General features: G+C 36.7%; 2 protein-coding genes across 3 annotated transcripts in view; one reads left to right on the top strand and one right to left on the bottom strand.

The window, feature by feature from the left end:
• Positions 1 to 20,035, top strand: part of RSPH14 (radial spoke head 14 homolog) — a 104,368-nt gene that overhangs the window by 46,142 nt on the left and 38,191 nt on the right. The gene's annotated exons all lie outside the window — the stretch shown is intronic.
• The window catches only part of GNAZ (G protein subunit alpha z), a 75,760-nt gene that overhangs the window by 35,800 nt on the left and 19,925 nt on the right, over positions 1 to 20,035 (bottom strand). For both annotated transcript variants that reach the window (XM_050906801.1, XM_050906800.1), the window contains exon 2: positions 13,310 to 14,591. In XM_050906801.1, the coding sequence (XP_050762758.1) occupies positions 13,310 to 14,032 (723 nt within the window). In that variant the 5' untranslated portion in view covers positions 14,033 to 14,591. The remainder of the gene's footprint in view (positions 1 to 13,309; positions 14,592 to 20,035) is intronic.

The following is a 20,035-nucleotide window of genomic DNA, read 5'->3' as shown; positions in this document are numbered from 1 at the left end:
ACAGAACATTTTCAATGCAAAAAAGAACACAAAAAGTTTGTACTTGAAAAGGCTTTAGTCTAGACTGACTGCCACTTCAAACTACCACTATGAGAATATTACTAGGTATGTTTCAGTGGTCAAATATTTGTATTTGCAAAGCTTTATAGCTTAAAAAAAAAAAAAAAAAACAACAAAAAAACCCCACCTTTCCAGCATGTGTAACATATATTTACATTTTCTTAAGTTGTAAGGTTTCTGTCAGGGGACTAGAATGGCCTCCTTTTACTAATGCTGTCCAATTCAGCTAGAATATTCTGATAGTATAACCACCAAATGGCTTTGAAAGCAAATACAGAGACAGCAATTAATATGTTAACTGTATTCATGTTGTTAATTTTGAAGTGTTTTGTATAAAAGGTTATTAGCATAAATATCCTATAATGATATTACTATAAAAGGCAGTAGACAGAGTTAATAATAAATTTTTAAAAAAGAAAACATGATCAAGAGGAGTACAGGCCCAAAAACAGTCCTATAGCACTCCACAGAACAAGAATGCTCAGTGATCAGTCCATGGACAATTGACCTGACAAGATAATTCATTTGACCTGCAACCCCTCAGCCCCAAGTCCTTCTGGAGGTGGCAGCAGCCAACTACCAAGAACTCTCTCTTATCCTCTAGTCTGACCTCATCTGTCCAGACATGGCACTGTGCACAAAGAGACTGCCTGTGCTGCAGATGTCCAGTAAAGCCAGTCAATCCTAGGAACACATAAGCCTTTACTACAAATACACAGTAAAGGCCTTCAGCCCATATCCAGAATTGTCACCTGTAAGAAGAGAGGAAGGACACTGACTGGCTGCTGCCACAAAAAAACCCAAAACAAACAAACAAACAAACCCCCAAAAAACTAGCATGGCCAGAATGCACTATACATGCAATAGATCCATTATACAGTAGTAGAAGACGGCAGTGTTGCTTCAGACATAGCTATAGGCTGCACTGAGAGCCATGAAAGAAAGGAGAATGAATCGACTGCAAGGAAGTCTCTTTGCTTTATGCAAGTGAGAAGCTTCTGTGCTACCAACAAAATAAAACAGCTTTAAGACAAGACAGAATATGTTAACCTTTTGTTTGAGACGATAGCAGGGATAAGATTCTTAAATACCACACTGGAAGACATTAGGCAATAGTGAGAAAGTCAAAAGTATTTAAGTAATGATTAAAATATTTATCTAAAAGATTTTCAAGAACATGAATACCTATTTTATAGAAGAGAAGTGATAAAAAAGGAGATTGAAAAAATGTATTTTTTTGTAAGAATAGATATAATTCTCTTATTAATCCTACCACAAGAATAAGTTTTTAGAAAAATTCTATTTGTTAAGTAGAGTTTATCAAGTATCCAGGAACATATCTTTCGACAAGTTTTGATCTAGTGTTAAGGTTAGTGTTCTTATAAAGCCTCATTTGATTACATTCCTCTAAAAACAGAGATTACTTATTAGTAATATATAGATCTCTTCCAATTATTTTTCTGTCATAAATCATATTTATATTGCTCTTCTGCCTATAAAATGAAATCAAGTTAGTTATTTCTTAGAAGTATTAAAGAAATTTCTACCTAAAATTCCAAAAGTGTACACACCAGAGTCATGGCAGATAGCTGTCATTCATGCTTCCGTATTAACAAGATCCAGAAGAACTATAAAAAGGAGAGAAATGGATGCAGAAAAATAAACCATTCCTTATGCAAGGCACCATCTCCAAGGACAACAGTGATATATAAGATAAGCTTATCCAAGGATCTAGTCTTTCAGCATGAGAAAAGGGGAAATTTCCTGTTAAAGCATAGTGTAGAAAAATAAATATCAGTAAAAATACTACTGAAAATATCAGTAGTAGGTCAGACTGAACAGCAACTTTTTAATATAATTTAGGAATATGTTAAACAGTGTAAGCTGCTGAGCATCTACTGCTCCTCTGCTATCTCCTTACACTGGAAGAATTGTCCATGAGCTCCTACTCCTCCAACCTTTAATCAGTTGTTTGTTGAGGACAAGCCTTCCCTATTGTGGCAGGGGAAAGCCATAGCAACCTAGTTTCTCTCAGAAAGAGTCTTTGTCAAAATCCTTTTTCCAAAGTAAAATGGTTTCAGCATCTGGATTCATCTCCCTGCATACTTCCTCATTCCTTAAAAAAAACCACCCACCCCCAAAAACACCACACCAAAAAAACAAACAAAAAACCAGACCAAAACCAACAACCAACCAACACACACACAGTTATCAACTTTGAGAAGGCATGACTTTCCTTTGTAAGAACCATATTTATTCCTGATATGTATTTTTTCATGCGTCTGCATATTCTAGTTTAAGTTACTAGTTTCTCCCAGTTTTTTGACCTGTGTATGCATCAGACTAACAACAAAAGCTATTCTTGAAAACTGTCTTAAACATGATTACAAGTAATGTGATGTTAGTAGTAATACCTTCAAGACAATTAAGTATTTGCTATTCACCTTGTAATGCTTTTCAAAAATGGGTACTTAGTATTTTTACATTTCATATATGATTTTACCTGCTGTACTATTTAACTGGTTTTGTTTTTCTTTGTAACTAATTCTGTCAAATGTTGTAAGGCTTTTAGTATTCAAGACCACTTCCTATTTTCTCATTTCATGCCACACGAGTTTCTTTGCTAAAGCTTGTCAAATGTTTTAAGAGTTCTTCTGTTACCAACTTCCAAATTAGATAGTTTTAGTAAGTGAACTTTATAAGAGAGATTTGCTCACTAGCCAGCAAGAACAATGAGTGCTATGGCATTTCAGGAGTAAAATTTCAGATCAACCCTTTGGTTTTTTGCTCTCTAAACAGTAAGGCAGCAAGTCCACCAAATAACAGCAACCAGAAAAATTCTATCAGCCTCCATTTCAAGATGCAGTGTCTTTCTACATTCACAGGTAGAAGAGCTATGTCTCATGTCTGTTCTTCTAAGCTAAGGAGCCTTTTAAATTCACACATTAGGAATAAGACGTGAATAAATTCCCATTAGTTATGTTTTTTTATGTTATCGAACATGTCTTCTGAGTCAGTGAGGATTTTGGATACACTGAAAAATATGTATTGGGAATACATACTGAAGAAGCGTTCTACCATGCTGGAGGGTTTTTGGATTGCCATCCCAACAGTATAGAAAGCTCAGGTGTATGCCAAATTACACTTGTATTACTGGGGGGGTGGGGAATTACAGAAGAATGTATTTAGCTAAAGTATGGACTTGTAATAATGGAATAAAGTTCTGAAAAATCCACCACCACCAAAACTCACTCTGAAGCTGTATTAACAGGAAGGATCCTCCTTCTTTGTTCCAGCATCTCTGCTGGTTTTTAAGGCTAACTGGACTCCACTGCTCTCTCCAGGGTTGGCATACCACAGAGTTCTTACAGCTTTTATCTACTTTTTTGTTCAGCACAGTTACAGAAATAAGCCAAAGTAGCTGCTTTTCCAGACCAAGATGGAATTTTTCTTCTTTTTATTTTTTTGTATTGACATGTTCCTATTCCCTGTGATTATTAAGTAGACAACATACAGTATTATGAGAGATGATATCAACACTTCTCTACCCATTTGATGGATTCTAGAAGTGTTCTGAACATAACCCACATTAGTCTCTTCGTGGCATTAGGCTTCAGAGGGATCTTGGCTCCTTACAATACAGTCAAGTATATTTCCAAACTACGTCCATATCATTCATGTTTCTCATAGTCTGTCTTTTAAGAGTTATGTTTAGTTTATTGTGAAGTTCACATAAGAAGCCTACATATTTTTATCAAACAGAAGTAAAAACTGATTGGAAACTGTAATTGCCTGAACTATGCCACTAATTCATATGCATTAAGTTTCAGAGAATCTAATTAATTTCCTCAAATTTTTGCTTTAATTCAGGAAGTATAACCTTAAGTTTTTCTCAGCAGAAATACTTCTGACCATTCATGCTTCAAATATACATCCATGTATTTTTGCATAGCAGGAAATCTCAGAAAATACACGTATATTTATACCTAACACCGATTACAAACCATTTCTTGAAAACCACTTGGACTAATAGTATTTTTTAAAAAGTAATTTTGATAATAAAATGAATTCTTAATACATGCTGTGGTCATTGTTTTCTTTAAGCACAGAAAATATTTTTTGCATGTTTGTATGATGTTAATAACTGGAAAAGCTAATGCACCCAGTAAATTAATCACATTGTTCAGTAATGGTCTCATTTAGGTCCAGTGTTCTTAAAGTTATTTTCAACTTTGTATTGAATGATGTATGATGGATAGTTGTTCCTCTGAAGTTTAAACCTCTAGATGTCCAAGAAGCATGTTTTCTAAGAGGCTAGGCCATGCTTGTCATGTATGCCTCACAGCCCTAAAAATTTGTGGCATTCCTTACTGTTCAAGGGGTTCTACAAGGACAAATGAAGAATTTGCTTTTAAGCAAGTGATTTTCAATACAGTCATCTAGGGAGTTTCACATAAAGATGGCAATTTATTGTAGGAGAACCTTGTATTGCTCTGGTGTATTCCCCTTCTAACTCCTGCATTTGCCTTGTTAAAAGTAGTGCTCTAATTTCACTTCTATCTTTTCTATGACAATATATTTGGGAAGAGGATTGTGACTTTCCAGCCCAGTTGGGAGAGGCTGAGAAATTCAGTTCCTTTCCTTCACAAATTGATTCTTTATCAAATAGATGCTATCCCGTTTATATGATCAACTTCTCTGCCCGTGAAACTGGTACGGATAGGAGGTGCTTTCTGCACATATTGACTAAGTTAACTGGACAATGTCAGTGGCTTCGCTACTGACTCATTACAACTCTCCAAGTGCTTGACAGGTGTCTTGTGTCCATATATACTACTCTAGTGGCTAGTTTAACCCTGTAATTAGAAAGCAAGTTTTGCCTACACACTAGATTGATAGGCATTACTGGAATTAGGTTTGGGGGGGGTTCAGGTTTTTTTTCCTTCCTATAGTTTGGGGGATGGTAGTGTTACTGAATAACTGAGATTTTTACTTAAGTTCTGTTTATTTATCTGTCAGTACCCGTATCTCTCCACCTAAAGACTGTTCTGAGCCTGAAGCTTATAGGATATTTAGGAGCATTCTGCCACTCCTGATGTCTTAGTATTTCATTTACCTCTGTACTGTAATGCTCTGAATTAATTTAAAAATCACAGTAAAACACCTTACCTAGTCTAGGAGTTTTGAATACAGCCGGTCACAAAGACCAAAACCAGATAGTTATCTTTCAGGCATTTGTCATAGGGGGATTTGAGCCATCCCCTGCAGTTACCTAAATATGCAGGGAAATTTAGTCATCTAATTCAGATGCAAGTCTGACAACCAACATTAGATACCAAAGTAGATGAATACTAATCAGTAGGTCCATTGCAGGAATGCTGCAGTAATACAGCATTACTTTCATGCCATATTTTTCCAAAATAAGTCTTCCTGTTGTTGTCTCTCTGAATTTCTTTGAATTAAGCCCACTGCTCTACAGTGATAAAAATACTTACTTATCTTCAGGTTTAAATACAGCTTTGTCTTAGGAATTAGTCTATCGACATGAAATAGATAAGCCTCACAGCAAAACTTCTCAGGCTTTTACAGTCTGATACTGGCATCTTCATCTAATCAAACCATGTCATTAGAATGAGTATTTTTTTTATAATATTCCACAGTGTAATGCATTATCATATTTGTGAACTTTTTTTTTGCAATTAAAGGAAGCAATTTAGTAAACATACAGCCAGAATAGTTTGCGTATAAAGTTACTGTTAGTATCTGAAGTTACATGGAATATAAAGTTCAGGGTATGGCAACAAGTCCAAAATATAGAAAACTGCTGTCCCATGTGTTCTGTGTGTGGATATCCATATCAGAAGCACACAGTGAACAATGTAACCAAAAATAAGTCTTCAGACTTGAAATAATATCTAGTAAAAAGAATTGCAAATTGGGAGTTGATTGATCATTTTCTTTTACGTATATTCATTATTTTACTGATATTTACATATTTTAGAAGATACATGCTTGGATACAAGTCTTCAGGCTGGAATCTTGATATATCACTATATAAAATTAAGCTTTGGTAAGGGAATATATATATTACTTTCTTAAGTGAAAAAAGGCGAGGCTAGAATTCCATTTGCAGTGCTGAAAGATTACACACATGAATACTGAAGTCATCTAGGCTTTGCTCCCACACAAAGTTCGCTATGAAATATCTTGAAATGGAAAGGCTTCATAAAAAAAGAGAGCACCTGAGCGGTTTAGGTCAATCTTTATCTCAGATTCCCAAAAGACTTATTTTGTCAGAAAGATGTTTGCTGACATGATTTTTTTACCATTGATAATAACAGGTGCTAAAAGGGCTGTGTATAACATTTATCACAATTTCCCCTCTGTCCTGACTGTTATTAGTAGTATTGCAGGAAAATAGCTGCATGCCAGAAAGGAGTTTAATATACTGTACTCTCAAAAAGCTGAGGTAGCAGGAAAGGCAAATAAGCTCCTTAAGTATTTGGCTTTGGGGGGGCGGGGGGGGGTTAAAATTTTGTTTACTTGATAAAAAATTTCCTGGCAGAAACAGGATTTCTGTTCAAAAAGCACAGAGTGCTTTCCAAGTAAATTATTATTAGATAATTGTGAGGTTCCATTATGACCTCAACGATTTGTTTTGCTTGAGGCCTACTGCAGTCTGAACTGTTTGCTGCAGTATTTTGTCTTTTTCATCTGCATCTTCCTTTTAACAAGATGCTATACTAAAAAAATATCCTCAAAAAAGCCTAAAATTTCATTTTTCCATTCACTTGCAATGGCTGTAAGAAAGAGAATAAGAATTATCTAAACCTAAGTTACCTGCAAGTAGTTTTCCTTTAACATTCATATTCATAAAGGTATTGAACTAGTATCATTTTTAGAAAAAAGCAGATGTGTACAACCTTTACTTCCTATCTTCTGCACCATGTAAATCTGTTGCAGCTACAGACCTCAGGAATTCTCAATCATACATTCATGTTTAACTCATTTCATTGTTTACTTTATTATTGTATCTTTGAAGAATCTTTCTAATGGTCTAGAACCCTGTTGCAGCTATACACTGTAGAAGAAAATTGAAAGCTATCCATCAGAACGTATACCAGGTATGAAACACAAAACTGAGTGCATACAGACGGACAGATGGGCAGACTTGCAAAGAAACTGCAAGACTCCTTTTCAGGGTGAGAGGCAGGAGTACTAATATGAGAGAGTACAGATTAACATCCTCTAGCACACATTAAGGAGAAATTTAAATAAAGATGAGACACTTAGATATTAACAGGGAACTCCTAAGTGCAGGACGCAACATGTAAGAAGGCCAAAAAAATTGATCACTTGATAATTTAACATTATCAAAGGCCAGAGATGACATCTTAATATGATAAAAGATAGAATGGGTCAATCAGCTGCTAAGGACCATGAAAACTAGGACAGGTAATTTTTTTGGTATAATAGAGAAGAAATCAGCATGGGGATATAAAAACCTAAGGCAACCTTCTCAGACTGCTAGTCAGGAATAATAATCCTATAATAAATCAATAGCATTCCAAAGGTATTGTACAAACCAGTTTTGCAACTGTGTCAATAGAAGAGGCAGCTGTTACCTAGTTGAGTCATACTAACTAGGTATGGTGCATGGAAGGATACAGCTACATTTATTACATGTTAGGTAGAAAAAAACGCATAAGACATTGTGGAAATGAAAACAGACACAGATCACATTTGCAGATAACCCTAGATAAGCAGGAAAAATATTGTTATAGAGAGTGACAGAGGAAAGCACACAAGGTGGAGGAAAAAAAGTGAAGAATTACAGTTTTCACTATCTTGCTCTTTAGTAAGCATCTATAAATATCACATATGTTGAACAGACAAGTAAAAATATTGGTTTGGCCAGATCTACAAACCGTTAACTCAGGTGATTTTGTCTCTGGCAAGTGATGTTACCCAGAATAAAGCGTCGCAGGAGAAAGGCAAAAGCCCCAGAAAAATTCTGTCTTCCCCTTCTCTCATTTGTTTCCAGGCAGTATAATGTTTAACTTATTTTGTCTCTTAAAATTACACACAAAGGAAAAAACGTCCAAGCAACTGATTGTTTGGGCATTATTTTTGTTCTCCCTTCTGCACATTGGTGTCACTACAATAATCTCTCCCTGAACAGACTTCATGAGTTAGCTATATTCAGGACCTACCAGTATGCAGAACTAGCTCATTTTCCCCTCAATTTTTACCATATTTGTCAATCATTATTTTAACGCATCTTCAATAAATACAGAGGTCATGCATAGCATTTATCCACTTCTGTCAACAGGAAGCACAGAAGTTATCATATTCATATAGATCATTTGCTAAACTTTGAGTTTATAAATCAGCCAGATTCTTACACGCTCTGTCAAGCAGTAAGTTATGTTTGGCAGTGGACTAGTTTTATTTAATAGTTCTCTTCGCCATAGATACTACACCAGGAAGCATTTTAGACTCAGCAACACTATTATTTGTAGGGCTTTTTCAGGACTGGCTGTCTCAGTGTTGCCGTTCAAGTGATCTGCCAATGTAGGTACTTCTCATAGGTCAGCTATCAGAGCCGTTTAACACTGTATTGTGTATTCAGCACGCCTAGAACATGCCATCTCTACACAGTGAAATTATGGATGTATGTTTGGATAAAGCATAACAGCCAAAGAAAGATGGGCCAAAAGTAACCTGTTCTTTCTGATTATACAGTCAGATTCCCCCTGAAATGCTATTAGTGTCCCTCTCCTTTTTGCCACATAAGTAGGAGTTTCAGGAAGATGACTGTTCTCGCATATTTCATTTGTGTTCCAATTTCTCCACAGATCGTAAAAATATGTCTGCAGAATTTAATTTTATAGATGGGCAAATGCTTGGACAGTGGTTGCATACACATAGAAGCTGAGGGACGATAGAAGTCTGAAATTCAATGCTGCGTACCCCCTATAAGCAGTAGCACCAAGGAACATCAGATTGTAGAAAAGGGACAAAAAGAAATCAGAGGAGATTAGCCCTCCAGGCTGTTAAAACACTATGTAAAAGTCAGCTTCAACGTCACTCTGAAATAACCCAGATACTTACTTCATTTCATTCTAGATACTGGAATCAAAATCAACATCCATAAGGATTTTTCAGAGTATATTGATTTTTTTTCCCTTTGGGCTAGTTCTTTCTGATTTTTAAATCTGAAGAGCAAGGCAGGAAAAGTCTAAAGAATTGCAAGAAACCAACTCACTCCTAATCAGGGTCTAGATATAAATAAGATATGCTTTTCCTACTATCTCTGAAAATGAAGAGAACGAATTAGGGGCAGTGCTTCTCTCATGTCAAGAGAGGGTTACTAAACAAAAATCAGATATAGAAATCTGTTACAATAGGAAGGCACTAATGCCAAGACAAGAATCTCCAGATAATGAAACATAAGTCCACATGCAGGACAGTGAATGGTGAATCAGTTAGCGTACTTGTCGTGGTTTAACCCCAGCCAGCAACTAAGGACCACACAGCCACTTCCCCCTCCCCATGGGGTGGCAAGGAGGAAAAAAAAAAAAAAACCAAACCAAAACCAAACCCAAACAGTAAAACTCGTGGGCTGAGATAAGAACAGTTTAATAACTAAAGTAAAATAAAATACACTACTAAGAATAATATAATAATAATAGTAATGAAAAGGAATATAACAAAACAAAAAAAAGAAAATAACAGCCAAGAAAAGACAAAGTGATGCACAATGCAATTGCTCACCAGCCACTGACTGATGCCCGAGCAGCGATCCACCCCTCCTGGCCAACTCCTCCCAGTTTATATACCGAGCATGACGTTCTATGGTATGGAATACCCCTTTGGCTAGTTCAGGTCAGGGGTCCTGGCTCTGCTCCTTCCCAGCTTCTTGTGCACCTGCTTGCTGGCAGAGCATGGGAAACTGAAAAATCCTTGGCTTAAGATAAGCGCTACTTAGCAGAGAAGAAAATGGCAGGTGTAAAAAATCACTACAGAAGATAAGAATAGGGAAATTTTATATACATGATAAGTTATACCAACAAAAAAGGGCCAATTCAAACAGTGCAACAAGGATTATTGGAAATATCATCTTTGCAAAAATCATTTAAGAGAGAATTCCATACTCATAGAACAGCCTCAGACACATGGAGACAATGATGGAGGCACGACAGAAAGATCTAGACAAACTTGACAAAGCTACTAAAAATTAGGTAACAACCTTCTTTTTTTCCTTAAAATAAATTTCTCTGGTCTGATATTTCTCATGAACTAGTATAATTGCTTCTCAAACTTGTCACTTAGCTGCCTTCTAATAAGAAAAATCTTTGTAAAAGATTTAGTACTCGTAATGCGTATTTCATTTGCAGTAAAATTCAAGTATTTCTGAAAAGTTTTATCAAAATTCAGCTTAGGTGAATGTTGTTGACCATAAGGTTTTTTTCCCTTGAAGAATTGTAGAAAGTGCACACAAAAGGGATTCAACCATATAAGGAAAGCTTGTAAAACAAAGCAAATATTTTTGGAAACTATTTTGTAGTCTTGGTTCAAACCTAAGTATAATTGCTTCTCAAACTTATCATTTAGCTCCCTTCTAATAAGAAAAATCTTTGTAAAGAAACTGTATTAGCAACCAAAAACACTGACAAAGGAATTAAAGGTACAAATGAGTTGAAATAATTTCACATCACTGTACTAATAACGATATGAGATTTTATAAAATGATACATAAAGAACCCCTTTCCTACATGCATGGGATGTGAAGGGAATAGTTTCATTTATTTTCTTTGGTGATGATCTAATCTTATGCTGGTTTGGAGGGAAGGAGTTGGTTGCAGAACCCAGAACTTGAACAGACAAGACTTTACTAAGAGGTATGGCAGTAAAAACAAACAAGCAAACAAAAAGCCAAGGGTGAGATTTCTGGGAAGTATTGCTCTACAGGTTTTGTCTGATATTTGTTTCTTTTTGGTTTGTGCAATTTTCATACAACTTGGAAGGAAATATTAGCATCTTCCTCCAACTCTACCTCAGTGACATCTCTCAACTTCTGATAAAAACTCTGGAAAATGTCAGAAGTATCACCTATGGAATTCTTTTCCTTAACCACTTCATTCTCATGGAGTTTCCCCACCTCAATTGCTATAAATACCTATCACCAGCACTGTGGAATCCCCTAGGTCACTTGACAATATTTTAATCTGTACCGTGATTCTATGATAAGTGATATTGTATAAACAGCAGACTAGATAGAAGGAACTGAAGTTGCTTCAGGTACTGATATAGTTCACCTTGCCTCAGGGATCTGGTGAATGGCATATGCTATGTAAAATATGCATAATTTTTGGGAGGCTTTCACATTTAGCCATTAAAGCCATTGCAGTTATTCCAGTCATTATCAAAACCATGACCATGTATTTGGCATCTTTAAAGAGCATAGGAGCTCTCGATAATCAATTTTTAATAAAAAAACCTCAGGTATGCAACTATGTTGACATTACACAAGTCCAGTAAAAAATAAATAACAGTGAAGAAGGTCACAGTCGGCCCCCTCTCCAGGACAGGGGAGTGGAGCTTTTCAGGGCAGAGAAAACTCACAACAGAGATCTGCACTGTGACAGACATCTTATGTAGAGCTTCAGTACTCCTTCCACTGAGACTGTCTGTAGAGGAAATTCTCCTTTCTCCCAACCTGTTCCCCCACTTTATCATTTTAGAGAAGTCTGTATGAGTTGGTAATCAGTTGTGAGATTTTCAGAGGTTCCTTGAAATTATTTTAGGGCAAAAAGGGAAAAGGAAATAGCTGCATACAAAGTGGTGTCACACCCATACAAGCACTAGAGGATGTCACACAGGTGACGCCTCTTACACATACATGTGCAGTATACTACATTTGACTTAAGATACTCTGTAAAGAAACTTTAATATAGATGTATGTACTGCACATAAATGGGGGGTGGGGGAGTGTCTGATAAAGAACAACAGTTAAGGCTGATTAGTAATCCTCTTCTATAGAGGACTGCCAAAACCAGATCATTAGACCTGGCTGAAAGATCCTCTTCTGTAAACTTATTGAGATCCAGTTAGATTTGAAATATCATATAAAAATTTCTTGGAACAATTTCCTCCCCAACAACACTTACGTAATGCACCTGCTGTAAAAGAACAAGGATTCTGGTGTTCTGGACTACTCCAGGAACTGATATTGGTGAACAAGCTTTCTAAATGTAAAACAACTGAAGATATGTAAAGGAGTACAAAAGAAATAGAAGCATTTTAATGTTAACTTTCTGATTTTACAGTGTAGATTTTAATTTTTCCTGAAAGGCAGCTGTTTTCAAACATAAATACAGCGTGTTTAGGAACTGCTAGATGATAGAATCATTAAGTGTTCCTACCCACAAACTCCCATCTCTTAAGCATCACGTTTTACAAGGCTGTCAAAAAAATAAGTTCAAATGAAACCCTATAAAGGTTAACACAGGCAACCTGAATGTGATAGCAAGCACATAGTTGCATCTGCGTAAGTGTTCATATACTTTTCCATAGTTAGTATATTTGCGTGCTGTGAAAACTAGAAGCTAATAGCATTAAAGGGAATTAAACAGTTATTCATTGGACAAGGTAAATAAGCCATATAAACAAAAACAGTCAAAGAAAATTTTAAAATTAAAAGTTCCATACTAATTAAAAAACATATTTGATTTTTTTTTAATTAATTTCATCCCAAATTCCCAGTGAAAATCCTGGCAAAAATGGGGAGAAAACTGTTACTTATTACTATTTTAGCTTCAAAATTTCCCAGGACTTGCAAAACATGGTATCCAAATTAACCATCCTGTACACCAGGGTGTTACTACTGTCTACCTTTTTAAGTGATGTTTGGAGTAACACTTAACCAGGTAAACATTTAGCAAAAAGGCACTAAAAAAAAAAATATCTGCTGTCATGTGAAAAGCACCTCCTTTTCCCCAAAAGTAACATTAAATAAATAAATAAATCTGTCCAATGGGGAAAGCTATCCCAATAAAGGAATCATAGCTTCTGGCTTTTTACTACAGATTGGGGGTGAGGGGAAGGATATCACATTTGGGGCTGGGAAGTCAGGGATTACTGCCTTGGGAGAGTAGGGAGGTGGGGGAGGATAAAAAAAGGCCAAACACTGGGGAGGGGGAAAGGAAGAGAAGGAAAGAGAGAAAGGAGCAGAAGGTGCACTCACTGTTTGGTTATCTTCATACAGCTTCAAGTCATATCCACTCAGCTCCACACAGAAAATTATTGCTGTAACCCCCTCGAAACAGTGGATCCATTTTTTGCGTTCAGATCTCTGTCCGCCCACATCCACCATTTTGAAAGTCAGCTCTTTGAAAGTGAACTTATTTTCTACAATCCCTGTGGTCATGTCCCGAGAACGCAGAATATCTTCCACTGTAGGGATGTAGTCCAGTGCTGCAATCCTTTCTAGGTCATTTAAGTAGTATGCAGCATTATCCTCTAGGTGGTACTCATTGGAGCGGCAAAAACACTCCTGCACACCCGGGTCTGCCCAGAGCCGTTTCATGACTCCCAGAAGCTCAGGGGTAATCTCACCTTTGCTCTCAGCCGGGCCTGTCAAGGCAAAAAGCTGCACAGCATCATATGCTCTGTCAGGATTGTGAAATTCTATCTTAAGGGTGGCTAGAGCCCGAATGATACGTGTGAGAGAGTCAATTGCATTATAGATAATCAGAGGTTTGTATTCCTTACAGGCCTCCAAGTTAAAGCCACCACTATGAATGATTTTCATCTGCTTTACGATAGTACTCTTCCCAGAATTGCTGGTACCCAGGAGAAGGAGCTTAATCTCTCTTCGTTGTCGCTGACTTTCAGAGCGCAGGTGGCGGTCAATCCTACGGGACCGCCGCGCTGCCTCTTTCTCCTCAGAGCTTTGCCGACATCCCATGGTATAGCAGGCAGTTACAGAAGGGAAAGGTTGGAGATTGTCTCACTCTGTTTGCGTCTCTGAAAAAGATCTGCGGTGTCTTTCAGTTCTCGTGCCAGGTACACCTTGAACAAAAAAAAAAAAGTCGCTATCCAATACCTGATGGTCCAAGATGCCTGTACCACCTAATTCAGTCCCAGCAGGGGGGCAAACACATGTAGATATGCAACCACAGAAATAGTCTCTTCAGTAGATCTCATGGCACTCCTCTTTCCAGTGCATAAACAGTGGCACATTCCTGTTAATGAAGGAACACTTCCCTTTGCCACAGTTTGGCTAGATCCATCAAATACTCTTTTCTGTTCTGCATAATTATTTTGCTGCCTTCTGTCCAAAGGTAAGGAGCCGCACTTTCACCTGCTCTACTCTAGCCCTTGCTTTTTAATTGTATTTTCTGGTTGCTGTGGTGATGCTGCTAGATAAAGCTGAAGCTCTTTTCAATGGTGCTGTACTTGTTTTGTTTCTCTTCCCCCACTTCTTCAGCTGATCCAGTTCAGCTCTGTAAATCTGTGCTTTCCACCTGCCAAACAATGAGAAGAGAAATGAATGAAATGAGAGATTCCGCTTCCTTGCTGCATACCACTCACTTTCTCCTCCTCTTCTAGACTTCTAAACCTTTTATTATCCCAAACAGAAAATACAGATGGAAAAATATGTAAAGAAAAGCAAAAATCTAAAACCCTAGCAAAAATGTAGGGACAGCTGAAGCTTGCAGACCTAAGAAAATGTGGTTTCTGAACAATAGTAAATCAAATCTCCCTTTCAGCCTTCTATGTTTTATTATCTAAACCTACATGAAAACAAACAGTGCTGAGCTGTGCCCCAATTTCTCCCTCAGCAAGAGCTTATGGCAGTGCTTTTCCTGCACAGTCCTGTTCTGACTGGTTTTCCTTAAGTACAAAATGAAACAGACTCACAACTACTTTTCCCAGTCTCTCTATTTATATCAATATCTTGTACTCAGACAGATGTCCTCCTGAGTTTTCTTTCATCTTTTCTGTTTGCACTGAACATTTAAATAACTAAATTAGGAAGCAAAAGGAGGTGATTAACTTTGCTTCATGATTTTGTAAAAGGGAGAGTTACTGATCTTTGCAGAACACAGTAACAGCTCTTCTTTCCCCTTGGAGAACAGTACTATTAAACATACTACCTGCATCCTGCTTAATCAATAAAGTGATGCACTGCTACAACAAACTTTGTAAGCTTCTTTCTATAGCCAAGCTAAGTGTTATTAAGCCTCCTCTCTTCCATTTTTAATACAGAAATTCTGAGGTGCAGTAAAAGTGAACAATGACTACAAGGCAAATGTTTCATACAAAAAGCACAGGAAATGCCATCCCAAGCAAGAGCTGACAGCTTTTCAGTGACTGTTAGAGCAATTATTCTTTCCCAAATTAGGGGTTAAGCCTACTAGTTGGAACTCTGCAGAAGGCAACAGCAGGAAGCAGTTACCTCTCACAGAGGGAAAACACATTACTAATAGCTGATTGGTGATAACTTTCCTCTTTTCTAGGAAGGGCTTGCTGCTCCCACTAAGCTCTGAGCACAGTGGGCAGCAAAATCACAGATGTCATGGCTTCCTCACTGTATGCTGGCCCCAGCCCACTTTGGCACCCATCTTGCTGTCTGTTTACTTGTGTCTAGAGGGTCTTCAGTGAGTATTTTTACAAACTAAACTACATGCCACTGAGATACCCTCAGAGGTAGGCTTAAGAAAAATTTCAGAGCCTACTAAAGAAATATAACTTCTACTACATTTTAATAAGACCAAGTCTCCCAAAGTCAATTTTCAAAGTTGCCCTAGAAGTCTTTAGAAGTTCTTCCTGCATGAGCTTACTAGCATTTCAATGTAGATGTGACAAAGCATTAAAATACATATTGAAGATGATGATGCCACACTACTAGAAGAGGGACAGCATGATCCAAGCCAGATGTTGAACCTCTAGCTATTGTGAGAAGAGAAATTGAACTACAGGTACTTGCAACCTCATGTACTTTGCTTTCTGTTAAGCATCACAGCAGAAATTTTAGTGAACAAAAGATATTTCAGCACTCCAAAATAGTAATCTGTAATTAAGTATTTGAAATGGAGCACTGGATTTACCAAGATGTATTTTTCCTTTCCCCACATCACCTATATCATAGGATAAGATTCACTTACACAGATATAGAGCAGGATGGGGCGGGTCTCATTCCTACTTGGCCACACTGCTCTGGTTGAAAAATATGAACTTCTATTTACATGACTTCTATTTTAATGTGTAACGTGTATTTATTAATGCATATACATTTAATAGTACATGTTTTGTAAGATACTGTTTTATTGTTGAGAATTTCAGCTCTTGGTTTTTTTCTTGCTAAAAGTCATTATCAGCCAGGGATTTCAGTGAGATCTTGCTTTACCCTCCCAGTAGCTGTCACCACAGTAGAAGTTAATTACGTCAAATAATAGTTTTAGCTAACCTTTAAATAATGTTAATGGAGATATAGCACAGCATAAAAAACTTTGAAGCAGGGGCTTCACAGATATAGGTAAGGACAATTACATCAGCTGCAGTACTGAAGAAGGATTATATGGTTAAAATAAAGAATAAAACTCAGCTTTTTGAGTTTCTTAGCATCTCACACTTACATGAAAAAACATTGTTCTTAGAACATTTATTTGGGAGGGTAGAAGGGGGGAAATAATTATCTATCTAGGATTTCATTCCTCAGGTGGTAGAAACAAGTGTAACGATCTCAGACTCTTCTGTTTTGCAAGAGGTATTACTATTCTTCTGTTATTTGTATAGTCTTTGTCACAGTGGGGTATCCTAATCTTAGTTTCTGTATTTTATATAGCTTTCTCTCTGAACATGTTTAAAGTCACTTACAGATCTCTTCTAATTTATGATGGGCTGACAAGTGGAAAGGTAGATCTGAAAGCAGACACATAGACTCTAAGTCCCCACTGGTATGCATCTCTGGGGTCTACAGTTCTGTGACAGCATCTTGGCATTAGGCAGGTTCTTGCAACACACTGGATCCCTTTTCAGCAGTTTCCAATACATAAATGTGAAGGTATCTGGGAATGTGAAACATGCGCGTATGGAAGGACAAACAGTTATGGCAATCATTGTTAATCCCTTAACATCAGAGCAAAAGGTATAGAGACTGGACAGAGTCAGTGGATGACAGTTTTACATATTCATTCCTGAAGTTTCCTGGGATGTTAGTCTGGGACAGTGGAGCTTGCAATCACTCACTCTTAAATACTTTTACTGATTCTATATTTATCTTTATATCCCTTCCTAACTCTAACCCTGCTTAAGGGAGATACATAGTTGAACCAATGTAGACCTGGATACAATTCATGACTACCAGGATGAGTTAGTATAGGTCAGGATTGGTACTGGTGTATTGAGGAGAGCATTATATTTTAGTTAGAAGATGACGAATAAGTGATTGTTGCAAACAATTGCAAAATTCCACAACTGGAACTCTGACCACAAAAAAAGTGAACACTCAAAAAAACCAGTATATGAAGTATACTGATTAAAACATTTGATATCCCACTCATGCCTTTCTTTCCTTAGATTCCCAGAACACTATTAACATACACATTTTCAGAACAGCAGCTTTTACTCAGTTCTGAAGATCTCCTATACAGTATTTCAACTTCCCCTCTTCTTTCTTGCTCCTATTTAAATCTGCCTTCTCACTACGTTCTTTTAATCTCCATGCTCTAACACCTGCCTTTCAATCTATCCCAAATCCACATGCGTGAAATTAGTTAACTAGAACAGGACTTCTACAGTAACCAGTTCCAAAAACTAACCATGACAATCTTATTCTCAGTTGTTCTGAACTAGTTATCCAGTCAGTACATCAAGTCACCTCCACATGACAGTTTGGAGGGCTTATCTGTCATCTTTGCCTGTATGGACCACAGTGTGTGAGCAGGCTTGTAATTTAAGCATTTTGGGTACCTTAAAGACGTCTGAATCCTTTGCCCCAAATGCACTGTGTATTGCTATTACCTGGTTTAAAAATTCTACAGAAAGAGTCTTAATATCAGTTATAGTTATCTTACTTCCCTTTGCACATCAGAAGGGCATCAGCACATGAAGAACAGATTAATCAGCAGAAAATTAAAATAATAGCATACACATTAACAGAATGGTAATTAGCACAACTTTACTTACTCTAATGCATCAAAGATGTGGAAAGGAAAACCCTCCAAAATGAGGAGTTATACTTTCTTCAAATAATTGGCTTTTTCCAATGGTCATAGAAGATGAAAAATAAGAGTTGAGGAAGCTGTTTCTTAATGAGTAACTTTCCAGCCACACAGAGAGAATGAAATTACTGTATTAGATATCAGGCCAAATTCTTATTTTAATTATATAAAAGTTAGAGTTGGCTCCATTAATCACGCTTATTCTGACATGTTCAGAACATTTAAAACTGGTTTTCCTTTAAATCCTCATCATCAGAGGCTTCATTTTCATGTCATTGATAAGACCACTGGTCGAATTCTTTGTGACATTTTCTACACATCTCTGATTAAAGATGAAAGATTTTGCAAGAAGCACGTATGGGACTCCCTCTCCTCTCTTTATTCAAGTTTCATCCTGAAAAAGAGAGGCTTGCTAGAGACAAGAAGCAAGAGAATACATGTTCCTTCCAAAATGTATCAGTACTTATAATAAATCTGGAGATTTTATGCCCATATAAGATAAGCAGATCTTTTTTTAAACTTTATGTTATTGGCCTCAACAATCGCTTATGACAAACAGTTTGGTAGAAAGACACTTCAAGAAAAAATTATTCTTTTCAGACAGCTTGTACATTCTATAGAGTATTTCCTACTGCATATTTCCACAACACATTCAGATGCATCATTCATATCCCACAGTGTTTTACGTATAGACTATTCTGCTTGCCATTCATTAATACATTTAACACAGAAAAGGATAGAGTAGCACCTCCTTATCGTATGGAAGACCAGAATTATGTAAACACTGTGTAAATGAGCTTTACGCTATCGAATTTTCTTTTTTTTTTGGCTTCTAGTCATTCCTATTGCATATATTGGAATGATAATTCAATATCACTATTTCAAGTAGGAATACGAGGTGACTATATTATTGCTTTGTAAAGCAGAGTAGTAGATACTATTTCCAAATAGTTCACTACAGGAAAAAAAGTTTGATTTATTTAAATAAGTTTTCCCACATACACCAAAAAGCATCTTCCACGTTCACAGTCACCACCTTCTTAAAGTTCAGAAAAAGAATAACTTTACAAATTATTACATTACTACATTTTACTGTCCTGGCTACATAAAGATGAACTTCCTCTCAACCAGTTTTACTTTTTCTTGGAACACACTCAGAAAATAAGGCAGTCTAGAATTTGTTCTGGTTTTTTAGATCAGATTTCATGTTAAAAACACAAGTGTTTCATGGCTGTAAGTTTCTAATTAGATAAGTCTTTTCAGTTACTCTAATGGAAAGCCCTATTGCTTCCTTTCACTGTGCACATTTCTCTCTAAACTTTGTTTAAAAACAATCTCATTCTTTGAATGAACAGATTATACTGCATATGTCCATCTAAACTAATACATCTGCCTTCTCCCGACAATTAAAGCTGCTCAAAAAGTTAAAAAAATATATTTGTTAAATCTGATGATATATATGGGCTATCTTGTCATGACTAAAATGGGTAGTTCTTCCCACAAGATAAAATTAACATGCCCCAAATCCTGAGCTAACAGTCATCTATTTCGATTATCAAAGAAGCAATGCTAAAAAGTTCATTTTTGGAGTGGGAAGGATACTTAAGCAAAATTCTGCACTGGTTTATTATATAAATCTATTGAAGCCCATTTAACTGAGCAGGCTGTTTAGTACTAGCACGTTCTTCTGACCATACTTTTATAGCTATGTGTTGGGTTTGTGTGGCAGGGCAGGGGCTACA

The sequence above is a fragment of the Gymnogyps californianus genome, chromosome 16, assembly GCF_018139145.2.
Source record: "Gymnogyps californianus isolate 813 chromosome 16, ASM1813914v2, whole genome shotgun sequence".
NCBI lineage: Eukaryota > Metazoa > Chordata > Aves > Accipitriformes > Cathartidae > Gymnogyps > Gymnogyps californianus.
The sequence above is the reverse complement of the archived record's forward strand: the minus strand, read 5'-3'. Positions and strand labels throughout refer to the sequence as shown.